At 39.1% G+C, this 26,666-nt stretch overlaps 1 protein-coding gene across 1 annotated transcript; it reads right to left on the bottom strand.

Moving 5' to 3' along the window:
- ATP6AP1L (ATPase H+ transporting accessory protein 1 like) lies at positions 2,056–26,228 on the bottom strand. The gene is made up of 7 exons (XM_005683391.3): positions 26,054–26,228; positions 21,974–22,020; positions 21,658–21,719; positions 19,971–20,200; positions 11,541–11,591; positions 8,214–8,451; positions 2,056–2,499 (listed from the first exon to the last, which is right to left on the bottom strand). Exons 1-7 carry the CDS (start codon positions 26,146–26,148, stop codon positions 2,197–2,199), a joined length of 1,026 nt encoding a protein of 341 aa, XP_005683448.1. The 5' UTR covers positions 26,149–26,228; the 3' UTR covers positions 2,056–2,196.

A 26,666-nucleotide genomic window follows, 5' to 3' on the forward strand; every position in this document is an offset into this window, starting at 1 on the left:
ACATTCTTTAAGTTGTCTAAATTCTCCCAACAGTTACCATTTCGATTTCAATTTTCTATTTTGAAATAAATGTTCTCATGAGACCTAGCAAGGCTATGAATTCCACTTGCAAGGACGTTTACCAATTTGCAGGATCAGACCTGTGTCAACTACATCAGCCTTTTGACAAGAGGTAAGATCCTTGTAGTTCAGTTATATAGACACTCCCTGGATTTTATACCATGCCTTGAGCTGTGAACTACAATCTTGAGCTATCATTTTCTTTCTGTAAGCCCTGCAACACAACCAGAAAGAGCTAGCCTACTTTCAGGGTGATCACCATGCCTAAGGTAACTATATACCCTAGTTTGCCTGGAGCGATCCCATTTATATCTGTTATCTTAGAATGGTTAATGACACTCATTTTCATTTTCAAAAGTGTCCCAGCTTGAACAATACATTATGTTGACCCTTCATGTATTTACAGTCCCTCATAGCACCTGTTTCTACCACCAGCAGACACTCAAAGCAACCATAATGAATTTTTTATGGAATGGCATGGCAATCAGTTTCCCATCCTGTAATGCTAACAAATCCCGCCCTGATTTAAAGCTAAAGAGAGTCAGATAATCAATCCTAGATTCCCATTTTCTTGAAGGTGTGTTCCCGGCAATCATCTTTGTTACAAGTAAGTACATAAATCAAGACTCTTTGTTGCAGACTACAGAATCTATCCAGCTATTAAAACAGAAAGAATGCAGATCAACCATGCTTTAATTAAAACAAACAAACAAACAGGAACTCACTACAGACTAGTAGCAACTTACGGAGTTCTTAGAGGGCTGCAACCAAATCTACATTCACAGCCAAGAATAACCAGCCAAAAGAAATGTCCAACAAGAGACTGTTTTATCAATCCCACAGTCATTATCATTTACACTTGGCATCAAAGATGCCTCTAGACTATAGACCCATCACCCCAGACCACAGCTGCCCACAGGATCCAATGTCTCTGTGCCTCACTCCCTACCCCACATTGTTCTCAGACGCTTTTTAATTTTTGGACAGGGTGTCTTAGTAGAGCCTAGTTCACGTGTGAAACCCTAGGTAAGGAAATGCAATGTAGTTTTCACACAGAAAGCATATTAGAGATGCTTTGGTAAGGATGCAGAGTGAGCCATTCTTCAGTATAACAAGAACTGAAAAGCATTATGGGGAAATCCATGAGGAATAAAATGATTATACGATTAGTGGTGGTTCCAGAATTTCTATTAAAAAAGAGTTTAGGAGAAACTTTCTCATGGGAAGGGGGCTTGGAGCTGTGTTTGCATAGCAAGCACATTGGTTTCACTTAGCTTAGTTGTTTATTTCAAGCAGTACCTAGGAGAGCTAATGGAAGTCTAAATCAGACAAATGAGGCAAGCCTTGGCACCAGAATTAAACAAGAAAGGTAAGATACTGCCAAGATTATTATTGCTCCTTCAGAGACTGAACTGGGCTGCCTCTGAAGAGCAGAGAAAATGTCAAGGATGCCCTTGAATAAAGTATTCCACCATATTGACAGGAGTCTTTTCTAAACAGTTCTGTGAAAGAGAAAAAAAAAAAAGACTACTTTTTAAAACAAAATTGGGACATAACTTCTGAAAAATGCAAACTATGTTTAAAAATATGTTAAATTCTGAATTTCCAGATAACCTTATATTTATCATTTATATATTTATCACATCCAAACTGGCACAGGCAAGGAAGACCAAGTGTGTTTTCCCTTCTCTATATTGCATCATTCTCTTTTATGGCAGGGGTGGTGGTGGTTTAGTCACTAAGTCGTGTCTGACTCTTGCTACCCCATGGATTATAGCCCACCAGTTTTCCTCTGTCCTCGGGATTTCCCAGGCAAGAATACTGGAGTAGGTTGCCATTTCCTTCTCCATTTTGGGCGGGGGAGGTGTCCCTAATTTGAAATGTTCTTTTACTGTCAAAGCACCTTGGAGCAGCAATCATATTTATCTCTGTGAGATTAAGATGCCTTTTTCATTGCTCCAAGTCTATCTAAGAAAGACAGTGGATGCTCCAAAATGTATTTTTTGCATGTATTTCCTTTTTATAAAAACCAAGACTTTTGGTGAAGACCTTGTATCACAAAGCAAACAGCACAGAACACGGACAACTCCTTTCGGAGCCTACTGCAGACATTCTGAGGGAAAGGGAGCTGTGCTGTTAAACATAAATTTTGCAGATCTGTTGGCTTCTCAGTTCATAGCATTCAGCTCCCTGGCTCCTCAGCAGCTCCTTCTCTTCTGCCGAGTCTTGAGCTGTCGGCTGGGGGAAGTGGGCTGGGGAGGCGATGAGATCATAGTGCCGGTCCAGATAGCGCAGGTAGATGAGCATGTGCAGGGCGTAGGCCAGCACCAACAGCAGCAGCAGGGACATCGCCAGGCCGATCAGAATGGCTGGCGAGAAGGAAGAGGTGCAATCTCGGGCCTTGGCAAACTGTCCCCCCTTGATGGGAAAGCCTTGGATCTGTCAGGAGACAGAAAAGAGCTAAAGTGGCGTACTCATTTTCCTAGAAGATCTACTTAAGAGCTTGGCAAGGGGTTCTAGACCCCAATTACTTAAATTTAAATATCAGGCCATACTTGCTGAATAATCTAATCACATTATCTAAAAAATGCTAGTAAAACTTAATTTTAAATCGAGGCTGACCCAGAAATTCTGGGATATATGGTTGTCATAATTAAGAGGCCAGTGAAATTCGAGGCCCTGAAATAAATTCTCTTTTAATCTGATCCTTGCTGCTGCTGCTAAGTCGCTTCAGTCATGTCCGACTCTGTGCGACCCCATAGACGGCAGCCCACCAGGCTCCCCCGTCCCTGGGATTCTCCAGGCAAGAATACTGGAGTGGGTTGCCATTTCCTTTTCCAATGCATGAAAGTAAAAAATGAAAATGAGGTTGCTCAGTCGTGTCCGACTCTTAGCGACCCCACGGACTGCAGCCTACCAGGCTCCTCCGCCCATGGGATTCTCCAGGCAACAGTACTGGAGTGGGGTGCCAGTGCCTTCTCCATCTGATCCTTAGTTCATCTAAAACCAAAATGTCTGGTGTCTCTAAAATTCAAAAAGTCTACTCAAAATTTTACAAGTTTAATATAAATTTCACAAAGAATATTAATTCTCAGTTCCTCTGCCTTTGATTCTGCTGACAGTAAGTAGATAGGAAGAGTCTTTTAGGGGCCAACATCATGATTCCTAATGAGGTAAACTATAGATAACAAAAGCTAACACTCATTGAAGATACTTATTTTACTTGCCAAACATTGCCTCATTTAAAACTTACAAGAGCCTATGAATAAGTTACCATTTTACCCTAATTTATGGATGAGGAAACAGGCACAGAAAAGTTAAGCGGCTTGTCCGGAGTCACACAGTATTAAGTTCAGTGACACTGTAATTCAAACCAGGCAGTCTGGCTTCAGTCACTTCTCGGTTTACAACTCCAGAACTCCTGGTATATTGTGTCTCTTCTTCCTCCCATCACTAACTCTCCTTCTTTATCAGTCGTACCATGCAATCTTGGTACTATTTTTGGAAGAGCTATATACCTTTTTGCAATCTGCCCAGAAAATACAATGAAAAGCTTTCTCACATATACAAATGAGGTGATTTAATTAATTAGAACTAGGAGAGGTTCAGGACTTCCCAGGTGGCACTAGTGTTAAAGAATCCCCCTGTCAATGCAGGAGATATAAGAGACAAAGGTTCAATCTCTGGGTCAGAAAGATCCTCTGGAGGAGGGCATGGCAACCCTTTCCAGTGTTCTTGCCTGGAGAATCCCATGGACAAAGGAGTCTGGCAGGCTACTGTCCATAGGGTCTTACAGAGTCTGACACAACTGAGGTGACTTAGCATGCATCCATACACAAGAGAGGTTCAAATCAACAACTGGCCCCAATATCTAAGTACCATCACAATGAAAGAAACAGGAGCTACAGAGTCTACAGAGTAAGACTTTAAATAAGAATAATCATTTGTAGAAGGCAGCTTCCATACTCAGCTGGCTTTTAGAATATAATCACCAACAGCATCACCTCATTCAGTCACCTGTTTGGTTTTAAAAGAGTATATCAGAAAATTGAATTATCCACGAATGCTTTATTGAGGATGCATTTTTATGTCTTAAGTGGGCTCCTTAGCATTTTCCATGTTAAAATGACTGTAGCCCCCCTATCATACCATAGAACTATTGCTCACCCAACTATTAACATCTGTGCTTAGACTGAGCCAAAACAACTCCTGAAGGAGACTCTTGGCCTAGCTTTTGGGATACTTGGCCTGCCCACTCTGTGAAGAGGCAAAGTGACCTCCTCAGGTGCAAGCCTGAAGAGTCAAGCTACTCAATGACAAAGGATGGCCTCATGTGATGCTACTATGCTGTGCTTAGTCACTCAGTCGTGTCTGCGACCCCATGGACTGCAGCCTGCCAGGCTCCTCTGTCCCTGGGGATTCTCCAGGCAAGAATACTGCAGTGGGTTGCCGTGCCCTCCTCCAGGGGATCTTCCCAACCCAGGGATTGAACCCAGGTCTGCCACACTGCAGGAAGATTCTTTACCCTCTGAGCCACCAAGAAAGCCCGAGGATACTGGAGTGGGTAGCCTATCCCTTCTCCAGGTGATGCTACAGCTCCAGCCAGAGAGAATGTCCTCACATGGACTGCCACTCAATTCTTAAGACTTGATTGAGAACAGTATCTGTGGAGGATACCTGAAGGATATGCTGTCTATCCATTTTCTGGACTACAGGTTGCAGATCCTCTGTATCTAGTCCACAGATAAGTTCTGTTTGCTCCTAACATCCTAAAGGCCTCCCGCAGGAATCTAGATTTCTATCTTTCATCAAAAAGTCAGAAGATCTGGCAATATTGGGCTTGCATTCCTACAAAGCAAAAATCACCTGGGGTTGAATAAAATATATGGCTTGTAATGCCGGCTACACTTTGCCACAGTCCCTAGGTGGCCTGCCTGAGGCATCTGAGTTCACCATGAATGTGACTTCACTATATTCCTAGAATAAGCCAGGGCAGCAAAGCTGCGTATGTGGAATGCAGCCTTTCGCATACGCACCTGAACCCCCGCCACCACCGCCTCTTCCCTGGCCTGGGCTTGAATTCTGCATCTGCCCACATGAAGGGTGTTTTACAAGGTCCACCTCGACGCCCAGTGCTCTGTCCACTATGAGGCTGCTGTTGAGGATGTCGGCACACATCACACACACCAAGGATGGATGTGCTCGTCACTACACACTTTCATTAGCCTTGTGGATCCCATGAACATGTGAGGGGTGATGCTTTCTTATGCTAGCTGCTCAAAAGCTTCCAAGCCAAATCACTGTACCGCTTCCAGCCCTGGCAGACAGATGGTTGTATGCTTTTGTGTACCAGCTTTACTGGTGATTTAACTAATCTATTCTTCTCTTATTTTTCTTAGTCCCTTGTTGTTCTCATTTTTTGTTTTATATTTTTATTGGAAAATATACGTGAAATCTACCATTTTAAACCAGTTTTAGGTACAGAGTTCACTGGCATCAAGTACATTCACATCATATGCAACCGTCACCACCATCCATCTTTGCAAAAACCCATCTGTACCCACTAAACACTAACTCTCCAGTCCCCTCTCCCCCTAGCCCCTAGTTACTGCCATTCTACTTTCTATCTTCAAATGTGACTACTCTGCTGCTGCTGCTGCTGCTGCTGCTAAGTCGCTTAAGTCGTGTCCGACTCTGTGCGACCCCATAGACGGCAGCCCACCAGACTTCCCTGTCTCTGGGATTCTCCAGGCAAGAACACTGGACTGGGTTGCCATTTCCTTCTCTAATGCATGAAAGTGAAAAGTGACAGGGAAGTTGCTCAGTCATGTCCGACTTTTCGCGACCCCATGGACTGCACCCCACCAGGCTCCTCCATCCATGGGATTCTTCAGGCAAGAGTACTGGAGTGAGGTGCCATTGACTACTCTGCTGCTAAGTCGCTTCAGTCATGTCTGACTCTGTGCGACCCCATAGACGGCCTCCTACCAGGTTCCTCTGTCCCTGGGATTCTCCAGGCAAGAACACTGGAATGGATTGCCATTTCCTTCTCCAATGCATGAAAGTGAAAAGTGAAAGTGAAGTCACTCAGTTGTGTCCAACTCTTAGCGACCTCATGGACTGCAGCCCACCCGGCTCCTCCGTCCATGGGATTCTTCAGGCAAGAGTACTGGAGTGGGGTGCCATTGACTACTCTAGTACCTCATAAACAGAATCATACAAACATTTGTCCTTTTATGTCTGGTTTATCTCACTCAGTATAGTAACCTCAAGATTCATTCATATTGTTGCATGAATTTCGTTCTTTTTAAAGGGAAGACTAAATAACAGTCTGTTGTATGCATATGCTAGATTTTGTTTCTCATTCATCCATTGACAGGCATTGGGTTATGTTCATTTCTTAGCTATGGTCAATACTGTTGCTATGAATACAGAGTGCACAAACATCTGTTCAAATGCCTGCTCTCAGTCCTTTTAGTTGTACACCCAGAAGTGGAACTGCTGGATCTCATTGTAATTTCAGGTTTAATTTCTTGAGGATCTAGCACACTGTTTTCCGTGATGGTTGCACCATTTTACATTTCCAGCAGCAATGTACAAGGGTTCTAATTTTTCTACCTCCTTGCCAATAGCTGTTATTTTCAGTTTGGGAGATTATATATATATATATATATAAAATAATCATCCTTAATTGATGTGAAGTGGTTTGACTCTTTTTCAAAATTATTTTTCTTGAAGTATTCTATAGTCATTTTAAGTCATTTCTGGACCAAGGTGGAAGTATAAATCAGTTAATTCTATTCTAATTAGGAAAGGTGTGAGTTAGTCCTTTTTTCATGATTACCTCTTCATTGCCCTTTCTGCCTGCTTCTTTTTTGAAAGGGCAGGAAAAAGAAATAGATATAATATATACTTTATAAGTATTATACAAACAGATATATACATTATATGTATTACAAAGTATCTTTGGAGCTAGACAGCCCACAATTCAAAATCTGCCTCTGCTGCTGCTGCCTCTCAGTTCAGTTCAGTTCAGTCGCTCAGTCGTGTCCGACTCTTTGCATTTACCAATTTTACCACTTTGAACAGTTATGTAATCACCAGAGTTTCAGTCATCTCATTTGTAAAACAGGGATAATACCAGCTATCTTACAGCATTATGGTAACTTTTTAAGACAAAGTATGTAATATAATTACAACAGTGTCACTGTTAATCCATGCTAATCCATGCCTAATATGGTCCTGGGTGTTGCCGCATATATTAGGCCATGAATTCTTTACATCCATAAAGACAGGTCAGAAATCAAGAGAGTGGAGTAGCTCAGCCCAAGTGACTGAGACGTTAATTCAAAACCATGTCTTTCGAATCCCGAAATGGGAACTCTTTCCCTACCCCAAACAACCACACCGCACTTCTCCAAGCTAGGGGCAAGGGGAATAAATATACATTTATATATGGAAAAAATCAAGAAGTACCCAGAAAAGGGACATGTAAAACCCTGCCTATTTCAGTGAGTTAGAAGAACAAGTTAAGCTGTTTTAACATGTAAACAGGATGAAGTTGACAGATGTCCCTCAGCCTGAGATTCTGGTGGTGAAAAGGAACCTCTTGTGTCTCCATGACTTTCCCCAGATACTGTCAAGAGGATCTTTGGGATATGTTTGACTCCCTGGCTGACAGTTCCATTCCTATGCCAAATGCCAAACCTGTCATTCACACTGCAGATGTACTTCTTATCTGCCCTGATAAGATCACTACTCCTCTCCCTGAAGGAAATAAAATAATTGTCCGACAGTTCCTCTCCCCAAAAGGGCCTCTCACTCCAGGAAGTGTCAGTCACCAGGCTTCATGCCACAGCTTCACTCTGGCTTAGATTGCTGGCATTCCTCACTGATAATTACTACGGACTGGAAAAACCTGAATGTAAAAGCAAGTTCTTGGGACGAGGGCATGGGGGGATCACTGTGCAGGAAGAGGAAATACTTGATCCTTTTCTATTTCATACCTTAGAAGATTAAGAAGATAACTCATACCAATATTATTTTAAAGATACCTACTCTCTTTTCCTTAAACGTCTATGTTTTCAAACAAACACTGAGTTTCTTTGGCACCAAACACACAGGGCCACTGAGCACAGGTTTTAGTTTGTTACCTGGAAATCAACAAAAGTGACCTCCCACAGGCTTGACATGTCACTGGTGTCGCTGGGCAACAAGAGGGCATCGTACGCCTGCAGGCTGCTGACGCGCTGGCAATGGTAGGAGTAACTTGATGGAGCGTAAATGCCAGTTGCATTAAAAGTTGCTTGAATTGAGTTATTAAAAATAACCTCGACTCGGTGCAAACTATACCATCTCTGGGTAGACAACTTGTAACTGGTAAGGGCGAATCTGAAAATGATTATAAAACAGTATTACCCCGAAAGCACTTTTACATTTGCTGACGCAGGGCATTGTCTACAAACGGTACAATTGCGCCCTCTTTTGTCAGGAAGTAGAACTGACTCAGAGAGAGGCTTTACTTTCTAGTTCAGAACTAGAGCTCTTCATGGGCCAATTAACAGAGAGGCCCCTAAAAGTAAGGAAGACAAATACCTACAAAAGAGGAAATACAGAATTCTTTGTGGGTTTTTTTTTTCTTTTTTTAAATTAAAATAATTTTATTATTGCAAAAAATCTGAAAATTGAGTGGACAATAATACAGAATTAACTAAATAAATAATGGTCAAAAATAAAAGTAGTAGCTCTTACTATGTGTCAAGCATCTTTCTAAGTTCTTTATGTGTATTTTATTTAATCTTCTCTGCAACACCATGAGATAGATAATATCCTCATTTCACAGGTGAGGAATCTAAGACACAAAGAGGTTAAATGACTAACAAGTAAGCATTGGAGCTGGACTTAGAATCCAATCTGAGACAAGAGCTCTTACTCTTAGCCATTTTGGAATGGAATATTCTCTAGCAATAAAAAAAGGTGCAATATGCATATGTTATGATCACTTTTTTCATTAAAAAAGTGTGGCTGCATAGAAAAAAATTCTAGAAAGAGATCAAAATGTTAATGTGATTATTCATTTTGCTATACACCTGAAACTAACACAACATTATGAATCAACAATATTTAAATTTTTAAAAAGTAAGCAGCCGAGATCAGCAAAACTCAGGGTAAAAGCGTGGGCTTTATTCTGACTTTGCCCGCCTGTAGTTTATGTTCCCGCTACGTTCCTGCTCCCTCTGGGAACAGCGACTTGGTGTATTAGGGCTGACCCTCTCCCCTCTCAGTGAAGTCTATCTGGCACTGCCAATCAGTGTATTGCAGCCATTTAGTCATTGTGATTGGTTTAGAGGGCATACACCCCCAGGCAGGGTTTAGAAGATGCAGTCCTGGTGCTTCTGCTATGGCTATGCTATAGCATTAGGCAACAGAGCTCTCTCATGTTGCTTAAGTAAATAACTGCCAGCTGGCCACCGTCTTCCCAGCCTGAGAATAAAGCTGACACAAGGACAGGAGAGCCAAGAGATGGAGAAAGATGCTGCCCTGGTGAGGTCAGTTAAGCATCTAAAGCTAACATTTTCAATCCTATTCATCGATCAGTTTACCTTTTGGCTTTATGCAGCCAAAAGAGTTCTCACAAATACAGTTCTTATCAGTGGTAATGATAAGGGCTGTTCAACAACCTCTTTGGGTCTAGCTTTCCTCATTTGTAAAATAGGCTGGGCTTGCCTAAGTTGAAAGGCATCCTTGGCGAGTGTCCTGTGTGGGCCTGGTGCTGTAAAACATTCGATGCTATCTAGGACACCTGCAGCTCACCCTGGGCTCCTGACTCAGATACAAAAAGGTTTCTTAGGGGATGCAATTGAGCCTGGCCACCCCTGTCCACTGCAATAATCCCACCAAGCATGCTGGAGGCCAGAAGGTGGTGAACATCTCAGATGGGGACTGTGGAGTCAGACATTCCAGAGCAGGCCACAAGAGCCATTCCCAGAAAGGGCAAGCTGCCTCTGGAATCCCCGGAAGTGACTTCCCTTGAGCTAGGGCTGCAGTAGAGCCTGCCACATTGTCCGCAGCCCTGTTTCAGATAATGGCCTGAGACTGTTCTGACACAGCCTCAGTGAGGTGGGAGCAGTGATGCACCAATGAAACTGCTCAAAAAATCCTTCAAGACATGCATCTTGTCTCGAATCCCCCTTTATTTCTTTCTTTTTGCCTCTAACCTAGCATTTCCTATGTTTAAATTTAGAAAGCTCTTTTCTCAATATCTGCTTGCATATCATGGGATACTAGTGACTCATTGGTCATAATTTAGAACATACATGCCATCATCTTTCAGAGAAACCTTATAAGGAAAATAGACTCTCACAAGGTGGCCAAACACATATAAATATCAATAACACTTTTTTTTTTTACCTAGAGGAAAGTAGCCACATAGCTTTATCATAAGGAAAAAAAAATTGTAATTTTATTTTATTTGTAATTTTAAAGCATTAGAGAAAAGATGGTGGAATAGAAGAACCTAAGCTCATTTCTCAGAAAGACACCAAAATCACAACTAAGTGAAGAAAAACCATCAACAACAACAACAACAACAACCACAAAAAGCCAGGAAATGAGTGGTTAATCAAAGTCCCCAGGTACAGCATTTTTCTTAAGCGCATATCTTCAGAGACTTCAATATACAAATTTCTACTGTGAATCTCCAAGAGGACATGGTGTTCAGTATTTCTCAAACACGTTGAACCATAGGACCCCCTTTCTGGGAATTTTATAAACATTTACACAGAGCAAAAGTGCTCCATGGAACACAGCTTTGCAAAAGATTGCCCTAGCACAACCTGTTGGTTTTTCAAGTAATGTTAAAGACACAGGTGTTTGTCTCCACTAAAAGGCTAATCCTGTAGGAAAGGAAACATTATAATTTTATAAGAAAAAAATTTAAATGCCTTCAAATTGGTCCCCACTCCTGAAGTCGTTCCTAACTGCTTGCTAAGCCACTGTTAGCAGACATATTATTCCATACATAAACACAGAAAAATGGACACCTATGTTGATTGTCTGCTGGGGAATTCAGCTAACAGAGGATTTTTAGTTACTGTTAAGTGGTAAGTGTGACTCAGCTGTAAGAAGCTATGTAGAAAATAACTTGAAACTAGAGCCTCAGCTCTGGAGCTTTAAACATATTTTATTCTTTGCTCAGAGGAAAGAGGTATTACAGTCTCAGATTTGTATATTTTCTAGGTCACTAAAGGAAGAAGGAAAAAATACAGACACTCTGGTATTATAGAAACTAAAGAAGTATTACTATAGGATCCCATTGTAACACCACTGACTCTTCAGTGAAAGTAGGTAAATGTGGCATTTTGTGTGTCACAATGCTTATCACAGCAGGCCCTTGATACATACATGTGGAATGGATATATTATATGGAGCTAATCTGGAGTTTTGAGCCTATGATATTCCAAAGTGGCATCCATACCTACCTTATATCAAGACCTCTGGGATTTTCAGCATCACCAAACTTCAGAGACAACCTAAGAAAACAGAAATACAGTCTATCAAGATAAGAATAACCCTTACTCCACACTGTACTAAAAAAATTTCCCCCAAATGGATCACAAGTCTAAATGTAACAACTAAAACTATAAAAACATAGAATAAACATAGGAAAACATTTTTGCAATCTTGGGGTTAGAAAGTTCCTTGAAAAAAATATGAAAAACTGATAAATTTATATTAAATTTTTGAAACTTTTGCTCTTCAAAAGATAATGTTAAGAAAATGAAAAAGGCAAGTCATAGAATGGGAGAAAATATTCACAACATATATACAAAAAAAAAAAAACTTGTATCTTAAATACAGCAAATAGCACTAACAACTCAATAAGGAGACAATCCAACTTTAAAATGTTCAAAAGATGTACTTCACAAAGGAAGACATACAAACAACCAATAAGTACATGAAAAGATGTCAATATCATTAGTCATCCAGAAAATGCAAAATAAAACAATAAGATGCCATGGTACAGTAATCAGTATGGCTAAAACTTTTTTTTTTTTTAAGCCCACTCTTAAGCTTTTACTATCTATATTTAATCACATTTTTCTAAAAGTTAACACAAGATTTCCTGGAGCAGAAATAGATTATTACTAACTCAGAGCAATAACCATATTGATTCCCCTTTTAGCCCAGTTCTTCCCCCTTCTGAGAACCAGATGTCGTCCTGCACATACAGGGATTTATAACGTAGGTGAGGAATACTAAAATTATGAATCTGGAAGCTCATATTGGAGGGCTTTCTTCTTCATCTCCTGAGAGAAGGAGAAAAACATTTACTTCCTTAGCGACAGAAATTTTCCTTGGGAAAGCTGTCAATGTGCTCTGCAGCAGAGTAAACTACAGGAGGCCTGATTTCAACAATGCAAATTTAGCAATCATTCAGTGAGATTCCTTCATGTGCCAAGTCCTGCACCAGAAGATGCACCATAAAGGGGAAATACAACCTAGTCTTTGAATGGGAGCAAACAGCTCTTTATAAAGGAAACAAATGGCTGCATGTCTAATACCCATAGATGTAAATAAATGTCTCCAAGGAGATTATAAGAAGCCTCTGGGTTTACAAGTCCTGGAATATCTCAGTGGCACTAGTTTCATTACTTCTTGACATGTAATCACATTCCTCTGAGGAGGTACATCTCTTAACAAGATGTATCTTTTAACCCAAATCTCAGCAAAATGTGTTCATAAATTGCTAACCATACAGAAACATAATAATATTTTCTCTATAGTCTGACACTGACCATACCTAAGGTTAGGAAGGATGTGAAGTAGCTGGAAGGCTCATACAATGCTGGTAGGAAAGCAAATGCTATAACTACTTTAAAAAAAAACAGTTTGGCAGTTTCTTAATGAGCTAAACATACACATGATATATGATCCAGCCATTCCACTCCTAGATATACACCTAAGAAAAATGAAAATATATGTTCCTACAAAGACTTGTACATGAATGTTCACAGCAACTTTATTTGGAAAGTTATCTAAAAACTGGAGGAAAAAACAAACTTTCATCAAGAGGTAGATGGATAGATAAACTGTGGTATATCCATACAAAGGAGTACTTACTACTCAGCAATAAGAAGAAGCATACATTTGACACATGCAACAACATAGAAGAATATCAAAATCGTTACACTAAGTGAAGGAAGCCAGACTAAAAAAAAAGTATACACTGTTCTATGATAGCTATTAATATACAAAATTCTAGAAAATGCAAACTAATCTATAAAGATAGGAGGCAGAACAGCAGTTATCTGGCAAGGTGGGAATGCACAGGGATGGATTGCAGAGGGGCACAAGGAAACTTCTGAGTGTGATGAAAATGTCTGCTATCTTGATTGTGATGATAGTTTCACAGATATAAGCATATGTCAAAACAGACCAAACTGTATCCTGAAATATGTGCAGTTTAGTGTATTTCATTTAAATTTCAATCAGGTTAAAAAATAAGGATGATGAAAAGCTAAACACAATTGAAATGGGAAAATGTGAGAAATTTAGATATATGAAGGATGATGCTGATATGTGACGTTATAACGTCGAGAAGTTATAACACCTCAATATACATTCTAAAAAATCAAAGTCGATGTTTATAAATTATCCAATTACAAGTTTGAGAAAACTCACACAAATATAATCTAATCAATTCAGTCACACTAACCAAGAAACAGAAATGTCAGTAACTGAGCTCAGTTTATCTTTCTACTATTTATGGAGAAAGGGAAGAAGTATTTATAAAATAAACCATATTAAAAAGGTCACTAAAAGAAATATCTTTATTTCATAACATCATGAGCCTAGATACCATAGAAGCACTAATGTATACTTTACAAGTTAATTTGCTCACTAAAGCAAGTTTTCAAGAGAATTTTTCTCCAACAGTATTCTGATAATGTTACAAATTAATGAAAACACTTCAAAGAAATGAAATACATTTCTTAGACTGTACTTTATAAATTCGACTGGACACTTACTCGAACAGAAATTTCTCTAGTTCCTCCAAGGAATCAGAATAGCTTAAGCTCAGTTCAGTCGCTCAATCATGTCTGACTCTATGCGACCACATGAATCGCAGCACGCCAGGCCTCCCTGTCCATCACCAACTCCCGGAGTTCAATCAGACTCACGTCCATCGAGTCAGTGATGCCATCCAGCCATCTCATCCTCTGTCGTCCCCTTCTCCTCCTGCCCCCAATCCCTCCCAGCATCAGAGTCTTTTCCAATGAGTCAACTCGTTGCATGAGGTGGCCAAAGTACTGGAGCCTCAGCTTCAGCATCATTCCCTCCAAAGAAATCCCAGGGTTGATCTCCTTCAGAATGGACTGGTTGGATCTCCTTGCAGTCCAAGGGACTCTCAAGAGTCTTCTCCAACACCACACTTCAAAAGCATCAGTTCTTCGGCACTCAGCCTTCTTCACAGTCCAACTCTCACATCTATACATGACCACTGGAAAAATCATAGCCTTGACTAGACGGACCTTAGTCGGCAAAGTAATGTCTCTGCTTTTGAATATGCTGTCTAGGTTGATCATAACTTTTCTTCCAAGGAGTAAGCGTCTTTTAATTTCATGACTGCAGTCACCATCTGCAATGATTTTGGAGCCCCAAAAAATAAAGTCTGACACTGTTTCCACTGTTTCCCCATCTATTTCCCATGAAGTGATGGGACCAAATGCCATGATCTTTGTTTTCTGAATGTTGAGCTTTATGCCAACTTTTTCACTCTCCTCTTTTACTTTCATCAAGAGGCTTTTTAGTTCCTCTTCACTTTCTGCCGTAAGGGTGGTGTCATCTGCATATCTGAGGTGATTGATATTTCTCCTGGCAATCTTGATTCCAGCTTGTGTTTCTTCCAGCCCAGCATTTCTCATGATGTACTCTGCATATAAGTTAAATAAGCAGGGTGACAATATACAGCCTTGACATACTCCTTTTCCTATTTGGAACCAGTCTGTTGTTCCATGTCCAATTCTAACTGTTGCTTCCTGACCTGCATACAGATTCCTCAAGAGGCAGGTCAGGTGGTCTGGTATTCCCATCTCTCTCAGAATTTTCCACAGCTTACTGTGATCCACACAGTCAAAGTCTTTGGCATAGTCAATAAGGCACAAATAGATGTTTTTCTGGAACTCTCTTGCTTTTTCCATGATCCAGCAGATGTTGGCAATTTGATCTCTGGTTCTTCTGCCTTTTCTAAAACCAGCTTGAACGTCAGGAATTCACAGTTCACGTATTGTTGAAGCCTGGCTTGGAGAATTTTGAGCATTACTTTACTAGTGTGTGAGATGTGTGCAATTGTGCGGTAGTTTGAGCATTCTTTGGCATTGCCTCTCTTAGGGATTGGAATGAAAACTGACCTTTTCCAGTCCTGTGGCCACTGCTGAGTTTTCCCAATTTGCTGGCATATTGAGTGCAGCACTTTCACAGCATCATCTTTCAGGATTTGAAATAGCTCAACTGGAATTCCATCACCTCCACTAGCTTTGTTCATAGTGATGCTTTCCAAGGCCCACTTGACTTCACATTCCAGGATGTCTGGCTCTAGATTAGTAATCACACCATCGTGATTATCCGGGTCGTGAAGATCTTTTTTGTACAGTTCTTCTGTGTATTCTTGCCACCTCTTCTTAATATCTTCTGCTTCTGTTAGGTCCAGACCATTTCTGTCCTTTATCGAGCCCATCTTTGCATGAAATGTTCCCTTGGTATCTCTCATTTTCTTGAAGAGATCTCTAGTCTTTCCCATTCTGTTCTTTTCCTCTATTTCTTTGCATTGATCACTGAAGAAGGCTTTTTTTATCTCTCCTTGCTATTCTTTGGAACTCTGCATTCAAATGGGTATATCCTTCCTTTTCTCCTTTGCTTTTCGCTTCTCTTCTTTTCACAGCTATTTGTAAGGCCTCCCCAGACAGCCATTTTGCTTTTTTGCATTTCTTTTCCATGGGGATGGTCTTGATCCCTGTCTCCTGTACAATGTCATGAACCTCATTCCATAGTTCATCAGGCACTCTATCTATTAGATCTTAAATCTGTTTCTCACTTCCACTGTATCATCATAAGGGATTTGATTTAGGTCATACCTGAATGGTCTAGTGGTTTTCCCTACTTTCTTCAATTTAAGTCTGAATTTAGCAATAAGGAGTTCATGATCTGAGCCACAGTCAGCTCCCGGTCTTGTTTTTGCTGACTGTATAGAGCTTCTCCATCTTTGGCTGCAAAGAATATAATCAGTCTCATTTCGGTGTTGACCATCTGGTGATGTCCATGTCTAGAGTCTTTTCTTGTGTTGTTGGAAGAGGGTGTTTGCTATGACCAGTGCAATTTCTTGGCAAAACTCTATTAGTCTTTGCCCTGCTTCATTCCGCATTCCAAGGCCAAATTTGCCTGTTACTCCAGGTGTTTGTTGACTTCCTACTTTTGCATTCCAGTCCCCTAGAATGAAAAGGACATCTTTTGGGGTGTTAGTTCTACAACGTCTTGTAGGTCTTCATAGAACCATTCAACTTCAGCTTCTTCAGCATTACTGGTTGGGGCATAAACTTGGATTACGGTGATATTGAATGGTTTGCCTTGGAGACGACCAGAGATCATTCTGTCGTTTTTTAGATTGCATCCAAGTACTGCATTTGGGACTCTTCTGTTGACCATGATGCCTACTCCATTTCTTCTGAGGGATTCCTGCCCGCAGTAGTAGATATAATGGTCATCTGAGTTAAATTCACCCATTCCAGTCCATTTTAGTTCACTGATTCCTAGAATATCGATGTTCACTCTTGCCATCTCTTGTTTGACCACTTCCAATTTGCCTTGATTCATGGACCTGACATTCCAGGTTCCTATGCAATATTGCTCTTTACAGCATCGGACTTTGTTTCTATCACTAGTCACATCCACAGCTGGGTATTGTTTTTGCTTTGGCTTCATCCCTTCATTCTTTCTGGAGTTATTTCTCCACTGATCTCCAGTAGCATATTGGGCACCTACTGACCTGGAGAGTTCCTCTTTCAGTATCCTATCATTTTGCCGTTTCATACTGTTCATGGGGTTCTCAAGGCAAGAATACTGAACTGGTTTGCCATTCCCTTCTCCAGTGGACCACATTTTGTCAGAATAGCTTAGTTATGTACAAACTCTCTCTCCAGTTAATGAACTAAATAAAGCTCAAAGCAGAGCCATGTAGTGTCCACTCAGATCTCTGGAGGAGCAGCTCAACAGCCTCCACGCTTCTGATGCCCCAAGACCTTTCTCCAGCAGCCCTGGTTTCAGTGAAAGCTGTTAACATGCTCTGCGGCAGAGTAAACAACAGGAGGCCTGGTTTCAACGATGCAAATTCAGCAATCATTCAATCAGATTCCTTCATGTGCCAAGCCGTGCACCATAAGATGCACCATAAAGGGGAAATACAACCTAGGGACTCACTCAAAAGAGAGCTTCTTTTACTTTTCCAAGCACCCTCCTCTCCCCATGTTTAAAGCAGATTCTGAATTCTTGAGACTATAATTGCCTAAATTCAAAATACACACAGATGCTGGGATCATGCTCTATTTGTAAGGCTTTCACTATTTAAAAAGACTTCCGTAGCAAATCTGTCTGCCAACAATTTGCCTTTCCCTGAACATGTTATTTCCAAGCACTAAAATGTGGTCATCTTTTTTCAATCTGTGCTTTTGACCTTACATGGTTATGTCTTTGCTTGGGTTTGTTCTTTCTGCAACTCCCTTTCTGATTGTTGAATATAAGATTTCCTTGTCAGCATGAGAAAGGCATCTCACTAATCTGTGTAATTCACAGGAGTCAAGGACAGTGTCAGCAGCTGGTCCTTGAATGCCTCATATCCTGGGAAGCCTCCCACTTATGCCCTTTGGTGGGCTCTCCAGCATGCCTGCACACTCACCTGAGGACCCCAAAAGGTGGGTGATGCACACTTGGGACTCACCCACTAGAATTCTTGGGCAGTGACAAAGAAAAAATATCATTAATTTGTGTATTGCAAAAACCAAGTGTTCCCTTGGTCTCTCTACCAGGTAACTAGACACTACTTCACTCTAGTTATCATTAGTATCTTGGAAAAAAAATATTAGAACTTTGAGAAGCACTTGACAAAGTTCTCACATGTACATTTCCTCATTTGATTTTCACACTCCTATTAGATAGGGCCAAGAGAGGAGGGAAAATGGTGTTGTTAAAGATGTTTTAGACCCCAGCTCTATTACCATATAAGCTGTATGATCTTAGCAAGTTTCCTAACCTCATGAGTTTTGATTTGCTCACTTGAAACACAGGTGATAACTGTACCTGTGACTCAGAGACTTAATCACAAGAGCACTACAAGGGATAACAGATGACGTGACTGTGAAGTCCTCACGAGGTGCCTGGCCAAGGCCAAGTGCTCAAGCCTTGTTAGTTGCTATTACCAGATGCCATCATCGCCATCTCACCCTACAGTGGCTCCTATTTGTAAAGTCACAGAGCTCATTGGCAAAACTGGACCTAGAAGCTAAGTTTTCATTCTTTCTGTCTCTAGGTTCTCAGTGATAATTAAAGTTTCTGAAGTCCAGCAAAAATCTGTGGTGCCCTTTTCTCCCCCACAAACCCCCTGGGGTTAGGATAAATAGAATCAAGGAGGGCCAGTCAGCCATGGACAGGCAAGATGATCCTCAGGGAGTTAGTCTCTCTCCCTGCTGCTGACCACAAATAAAGGGCCCTGTAAGGAATTAATTAGAGCCTGAGGAAAAAGTCCTGAGCTCTCAGCAATGCTGAAGTCTCTTCGATAGTTGTGCTGAAACAGAATAAAAGAATCTGGGTGGACTCTTGTTTTGCTTACAACTCCCTAGCTCTCTGATAAAGGGAGTCATTCTGAATAGCAATATACTTATTAAAACTTGCAGTGTAACTTGTAAGTGTACATGAATATAATCCATTTTACCCATCATCAAGAATTTTTAAATGACAAGTTCAGAAATAAAAAAGTATTTCTATGAAATTATATAAGGAAAATACAGAGAAACAAACACACATACACGCACACACACACAGCATGTTACGGCTTTATACGAAGCATTCTGCCCATCTAAACCAGGCCAGAACAAATGCAGAGAATCTTCCAAAATCCTCTGTTATACCAACAAATGTTGAAAGCAAGGAGTTGTATAGAAAGCAAGTGGGATATGCCAGACTTCCTCCCTCTGGACCAAAACAAATACAAGCAAAAAAATATTTGCTTGGATGACTGAAAAGCAAAGAAATGCAGTGGAAACTAATTTCCTCTTCAAAAGGGATATGCTTATCTCAAGTGAAAAATAATTATTCTAATAATTTTTTAATGTTCTAAAGAATTCTCTGAAATTTGGCCCCTTGCATATTTGCAAACAGGCGATGTTCTACAACTTCAGAACACTTCCTAGAACCAAATACCTGCCCTGGCTAGACAGAGTCAGCTTTCTCTGCTTCACCCACTAGAATATGTATGACTCTGTTCAGTGATATGGAATTTCCTCCCTGCTAGGACAAAAGTACTTTGACACTTTACATTTGGAGCTGACACAGAGCCTGGAATCCATCCACTGTTTCAGAATGAGTTTGGGAAGCTTCATTTTCAAAATTCTGATCTTCCACAAAGTACAATATAACAATGAGCTAGTGTGTTCAGAAGAAAATAACTGGGGAAAAAATAAGAAACTAAAACAACTGATTTCTAACCTGTTCTTTCATTTTAGACATTTACTCAGAAATGTATGTCGTGGTCATGTACAAAGGAGCCTACTTCTACTTTCTGAAATGACAGAAAACTGGATCACCCAGTTAATAGGCTACACTTGCCCTAAGGACTTGCTCCAGCAAAGCAGTCAACTTACATGGCACTTTCTTCACTGCACTTTGAGTTGCCAGCATCCACTGTTGCTTTCTGGCCAATAGCTTCATCTGTAAGGTCCAGCCAGGTCTGATTCTTAAATTTAATTGTTATTCTTTTGGCCCAAAACAGAATGCAGGGAATTCCATCCATGGAGACATTAACTGGGCTATGATGGCTGAACGCATTCCGAGGTTCTTTTTCTAAACGTCTGCTCAGATTGTAGTTGAGAGCCTAATGAACCCAATAAATTAAATTTAAGATATGAATTTGTTTCCACAGTACAGAAGGCTTCTTGGAAGCAAAAGAGCCAATTCAAAGCCTGTTACTCTACTAGCTCCACAGCCCATGCTATTGGAGATGGGTAGACCTAACAAGCTTAAAAATATAGGTATACCTGAAGGTACATGAACCCAGTTCCACAAATTACAATGTATAATTTTTTAATGTTAAAATTCATACAGTATACAATACAAAGAATGAATGCTAATATAACCTATCAATTTTAGGTAACATTATCAGTTTTAACAAATGTAAAAGTTTTAACACTGATTTAAAAGATTAGTGTTAGATTTAATTAATTTAGTCTTTTATATAAGTGTTAGATCAAATCTATTTTAAAGATTCTAAATATAGGGAAAATTAGAAATGGTGTGGGTTGTAGATTGAGGAAGTATATGGGAATATCCTCTGCTGCTGCTGCTAAGTTGCTTCAGTCGTGTCTGACTCTGTGCAACCCCATAGATGGCAGCCCACCAGGCTCCTCCTTCCATGGGATTTTCCAGGCAAGAGTACTGGAGTGGGGTGCCATTGCCTTCTCTAATCCTCTACTTTTGTTCAAATTTTTTTTCTGTAAACCTAAAACCACCAAAAAAAATGTCTACTAATATTTCAAAAAAATTCACTAATGGCAGTAATCATCTCTAAAATAATAAGAACCCAAATAATTCAGAACTTTAAATAAATTAATATGTTAAAGAAAACAAGAGGTTTCTAGAAATACAACATAATCCTCCAGACCATTAATATCCAACAGGACATTCTGTGTTATTGGCTATTATGTACTGGATATGTAGCCAGTGCAACTGAGGGGCTTAATTTTTAATTTTACTTAATATTACCTAAATTGAATTTAAATTTAAATAGCTGAATTTAAATTTAAATAGTGGCTAGTGTCTACTGTCCTGGAGAATGCAGTTCCAGGTCATTTAATATACATAATCTAGCAAGATATTCTAACTTTGTTCTACATCTTATAAAACCTTTGCAGATTTCTAGGAAGCCGAAGACAATGCACTTTGGTTTATCATTCTGGAGGTCACAAAAGCAATCTCTATCTGAAAGAGGTGATCACTTATCTAGATCAACTATCCCATACCAATAACTCCAGGTTAAAGATAAGAGAGAAATTAAACAGGCAGCAGCAACCCAAGTTATAGTGATCCTGTCTGGAAGGCAACAAAAGTAAAACTGAATACTGTAATGAAAATACTATATATGACAACAAGGAAAACTTTGGTGTTTTTTCAACTGTAAGATTACCATAACATTTCCCCACCCAAAGTTCAACCAAGAATGTTAGTTATTAACAGAATTATTACTTATATTTTCACAGTGGCTCTGACTTGATTGAAATGTGTTTACTTTTTTTTTTTTTAATAATTTAGTCTAGTCTCCTAAAATGTCCATACCTGTGTGATTGGTATCACTGTGAAATTCTGCACTGGCTTCATATCTCCACTATTCTGTCGATCTGTCAAATAAAATGACATGAGTACAAAGGCAAAATGTCACTGGTTTATTAATATAATTGAGTGACAATAATATGCTAAGCACTGTAAAATGTACCAGGCTTGAGACTTTCGGCTCATAATTTAGAATACAATATTTAAGAGATTTTTCACATCAGAGACTCCAGGTGCAAGTACCAGTGTTCAGGGAAGCCCATCATAGACAGAACCCTTCCTCAGCCCCGGAGGGAACCATAAGGGCAGTTACAAGTCTTACCACTGTTTACAACCACTTCTTTATTTGGAGATGTCCGAGAGATGAAACTAGAAAAAAAAAACAAAAATAAATATATACATTTTAGATTCTATATGAAATTTTAAGGACATTTTGGTTTACTTCATCTCAGAGAAGAGGAGGAGAATCACAGCCTGTAAAACTGTTCACTCCTGAATAGTGAATTTCTGATTAAAAAGTAACAGTATATACGTTCTTCAAAGGAAATAAGGAAAAGACTGGAAATTTTAAAGAAGAAAAAAACTTTAAAATATCAATCTTCATCTTTATTCATTGATAAACAGTCTACTCCAAGAATAGTATGCTAGACAAGCAGTATGCTAGACACTAAGGTTTAACCAAAATAAATAATAACCAAGAATAAATTAAATAACTAAATTATAAAACATAATAAAATGTTTTACAGTGAAATTTTATACCATGTTATACTGTTAGCATATTGAAGCAGAAATATTCAACCCTTTTTATTAAAAAAAAAAGACTCTATTTCCAAAAAAGTATTTCTGAAAATTATGAAGATATAAATTATAATAGTATGTCCTTCCAGCATTTTACTCTACGTACATGCACATACACCTTATATGCAAATGTAACTTATTTTTTATATTATTTAAAAACAAATTTTTATAAACATACTATCTCAAAGCCTATAATTTTTTACTTAAAAGTATACATATTTTATGACATACATAATTTTAAATTTCATCTGGTTTAACATCATATGAATGCATTAATATATTTAACTAAATCCCTATTAAGTATTTAAGTTGTTTCCAATTAATAGTATTGAACATTACCTTGGATTATTTGTTCATACCCCTGAGAAGTCCCTTAAGATAAATTCTTAGAAGTGAAATTGCTATGTTAAAAGATATACATCTTTTTACCATGGAATATTGCAAACATACACAGATTTAAACAGAAAAATATAAGTTCCCTCACCCTCCCTTAGTTCCTGTTCCCACCATCCAGCTTTAGTAATTGTTAAGTCATAACCAATCCATGTGTTCATTAATGAAAAGCTTTAAACACACAACACAGGCTTATTTTCATTTCAGTAAATCTATGGACATACAATAATGCTGGTGTACTTCTTTTTTCAGATAAACTCTAATTTGAATTGGCCTTGCCCACTCAACTAATGAGGTTTTAAGGGAGGCCATAATCTCAACCAAAGACAAAATACTCTACACATGCATTTTCACATCACTACATGATCTTTGAACTAAAGTAGAACTAAAGGATTATCTGTGTGAACATACTAAGAAACATTGATTTTTTTTAATTTTATTTTTTATTTTTTTTTTATTTTTTTTATTTTTTAAATTTTAAAATCTTTAATTCTTACATGCATTCCCAAACATGAACCCCCCTCCCACCTCCCTCCCCACAACATCTCTCTGGGTCATCCCCATGCAACAGCCCCAAGCATGCTGATTTTTAATTTAAAAAAAAGTAAACCTACATTAGCACTATAATATTCAGAAACTTTCCAGTAAAAGGGATCTCTGCAATATATGAAAAGTAACCAAGAGCCCTAGGCCTGCAGTGGCTGGTGCCATATTTTTGATTTACCAGGTGTTCCATTCAGAGTCTCCCAAGCACGCCTTCATGGAGGTGAAGGTGAAGCAGCTGCTTCATGTTCTGCTCAGGATTGAAGACCATGTTCCTACGAAGGCCAACAAGGCCCTGAAGGGTCTTGGCCTTAGTCGTTGTGTTCATTACTTCCCCCCGACCCCTCTTGCTGCAGCTACACTAACTAGCATTCTTTAGTTCAATTCCCTGAATGCTTCATGTTCCCTTCTTCCCTCTTAAGAGTCTTAGTACCTGCTTTTCCCTCTGTCTGGAATGTTCTCCAACCTGTGCTTCCCCCTACCTCCTCATCACATCCTACATATCCTCCAGATCACAGCTCCAATATTGCTCCCTCAGAAATGCTGTCCCTAACTTTTCAGACTAGTTCAGTTCAGTTCAGTTCAGTTGCTCAGTCATGTCCAACTCTTTGGGACCCCATGAATCGCAGCACGCCAGACCTCCCTGTCCATCACCATCTCCCGGAGTTCACTCAGACTCACGTCCATCGAGTCAGTGATGCCATCCAGCCATCTCATCCTCTGTTGTCCCCTTCTCCTCCTGCCCCCAATCCCTCCCAGCATCAGAGTCTTTTCCAATGAGTCAACTCTTCGCATGAGGTGGCCAAAGTACTGGAGCCTCAGCTTTAACATCATTCCTTCCAAAGAAATCCCAGGGTTGATCTCCTTCAGAATGGACTGGTTGGATCTCCTTGCAGTCCAAGGGACACTCAAGAGTCTTCTCCAACACCACACTTCAAAAGCATCAATTCTTCGGCACTCAGCCTTCTTCACAGTCCAACTCTCACATCCACCCATGACCACAGGAAAAACCATAGCCTTGACTAGACGGACCTTAGTCGGCAAAGTAATGTCTCTGCTTTTGAATATCCCCCTATTATATGTGTTCACATTTTACCATACTTTTCTTTCAAAGAACATTTCACAGTTTATCTGTAATAACACTGTGCATTTGATTAATGAGCACCTCTGCTCTAGACTTACAGGTTCATGAGGGAAGAGCCTTTACCTGTTTTGCCACCACTGCATAACCAGCACTTAGCATTGTGCCTATATAAAAATATCAAGTATTAAAAACCTATGTGTTACATACACAAATGAGCTAAAAACTTAATGAACAAACTTTAAAAGGGAAGTGGGGAAAGGGAGATCACAGGAAATGCTGTGTGAAAGGGAAGAGATTTTCTTTTTTAGGTATAAACCCAATTTGAGGAACGAATAAGTAAAGGAAGAGGGATGACCCCTTCTTTCTCTAAGCATCGGAAACATGTTTCAGGCTTAAAATACAATTATCCTTCTTAGAGACTTAAGGACCTTGAATTACCCATAGAGGTGAAAAATATTTTAAAATCCAGATTTATGATTTGAAAGAACATTCACAAAACAGCAACTGTTGTTTCTATCACAATGAGTTAATATGCCATATTATTAGATACAAATGATGATTGATTTGTGAGATTTCTAAGGTCTCTTCTGAGGCTAAAATTATTTAAAACCATTAATACTGCTTCAAAAACCGAACTGGGATTTTTATAGTTTCTAGTGCACATTTTATCAGTGTAATACACAAATCAGTCACTTCTATATAAACCAGGTGAGGCAATATTACTAAGCTTTAACCACCTAAGGAGTACAGGTCACTTACATTACTTGAAAGTGAACCTGAAGGAAACAACTAATTGATTGGAAACATGAGAAAACAGATGTTAAAAAATGCCTGTCCTTATTGTTTTTATTAGCTGATGACTTAAGAATTCCTCAACACAAGTTTTGGCAGATGATCCTGCTTGACACTTTTCTTTGCGTTCACACTAACCCCTGACAGATTCGCTGTGATTGCACATAATGAGTAATTGGGAGACATGACATAAGTTAATTGCTATTCAGATTTTGAATATTCTTCTTTATAGAGAAATCTCTATATATTCCCTTATATGGTACAGAGAGAAGCCAAAAGGACAAAGGAAATAGAAACCGATATTTTGCTTGTTAGTTTTAAGCAGTGTGTACTCCATACAATTACCATCTCCTACCAGGTAAAATGATTTAACATCTATTCTTTAGAGGACAGGTTATATATTTCTTAGTTTTTAAAATTTTGCTTACTCTCTTCTCACATAACAACAGCAAGATAAAACTGAAATTAACAGTACTTATGAGTATAAAAGAAATATGAACACTGATTTGAGTCATTTTCTCATATATTTTGATATGTAATACAAATATTTTTTGGATACTTTGAACAAATAAATAACTCCTCCCTCTTATAATAAAGACTATATTTTTATCTCATCTATAAACTCTAGTTCAATGATTTTAGTAACTATCAAATGATCTAATCTAGTATATCTGTTTTGAATTGTTAACAAACGTAGCTGTGCAACAACATAAAAAATTACAGAATCATCTAATTTCACACTTGCACTGAAGTTCACAGATGCATTATATTTAAAGATGTGCAGTTACTCACCTTACATTCTTCCTGGCAAGTATCTGGTCCAAAGTTAGTGAAAATCCGGTACATAAAAAAATAAGTGAAAAACTAAACAAAATTTTTCTTCCCATCAAGAAATGGATCTGTTTCTTCAAACCAGGCACATCTGTTAATTCATCAATGCAAAGCAAGCAGAGGCAGTACTTTTTATGCCTTGTGACTAATACATTCATCCAATAAAAAGAGAGCATTCCCAGGATGTATTATGTGTGGGGAAGGGTGGAAGGAGGAGCCTGATACTGCTGAATTTAGAGTATAGAATGAAACTAATGGGTCTGTTTAGGTTCTTCAATTATTCATTTCAATGAAAAATTATTAAGCTCTTTTTAGAAATTGGCATAGTTTTTGTACTTTTAAGAACCTCATAATGCTTTTCAGAAAATTATTAAATTCTCCACAAAAATCTATGAATTATATAAATATCATATGCATTTTTCAAGTGACTAAGTAAAACTCCCTGAGGCTAACCTAATTTTACATATGTGTCCTAATACACAGTTTCCTATTGAATTCATGACTCTCCATTTGCAGAGAGGCATGGAATGCAACGGTAGAGGGTACTGACTGGAGTCAGACAGCACTGAAGAGC

This window comes from Capra hircus, chromosome 7 (assembly GCF_001704415.2).
Source record: "Capra hircus breed San Clemente chromosome 7, ASM170441v1, whole genome shotgun sequence".
NCBI classification, from domain to species: domain Eukaryota; kingdom Metazoa; phylum Chordata; class Mammalia; order Artiodactyla; family Bovidae; genus Capra; species Capra hircus.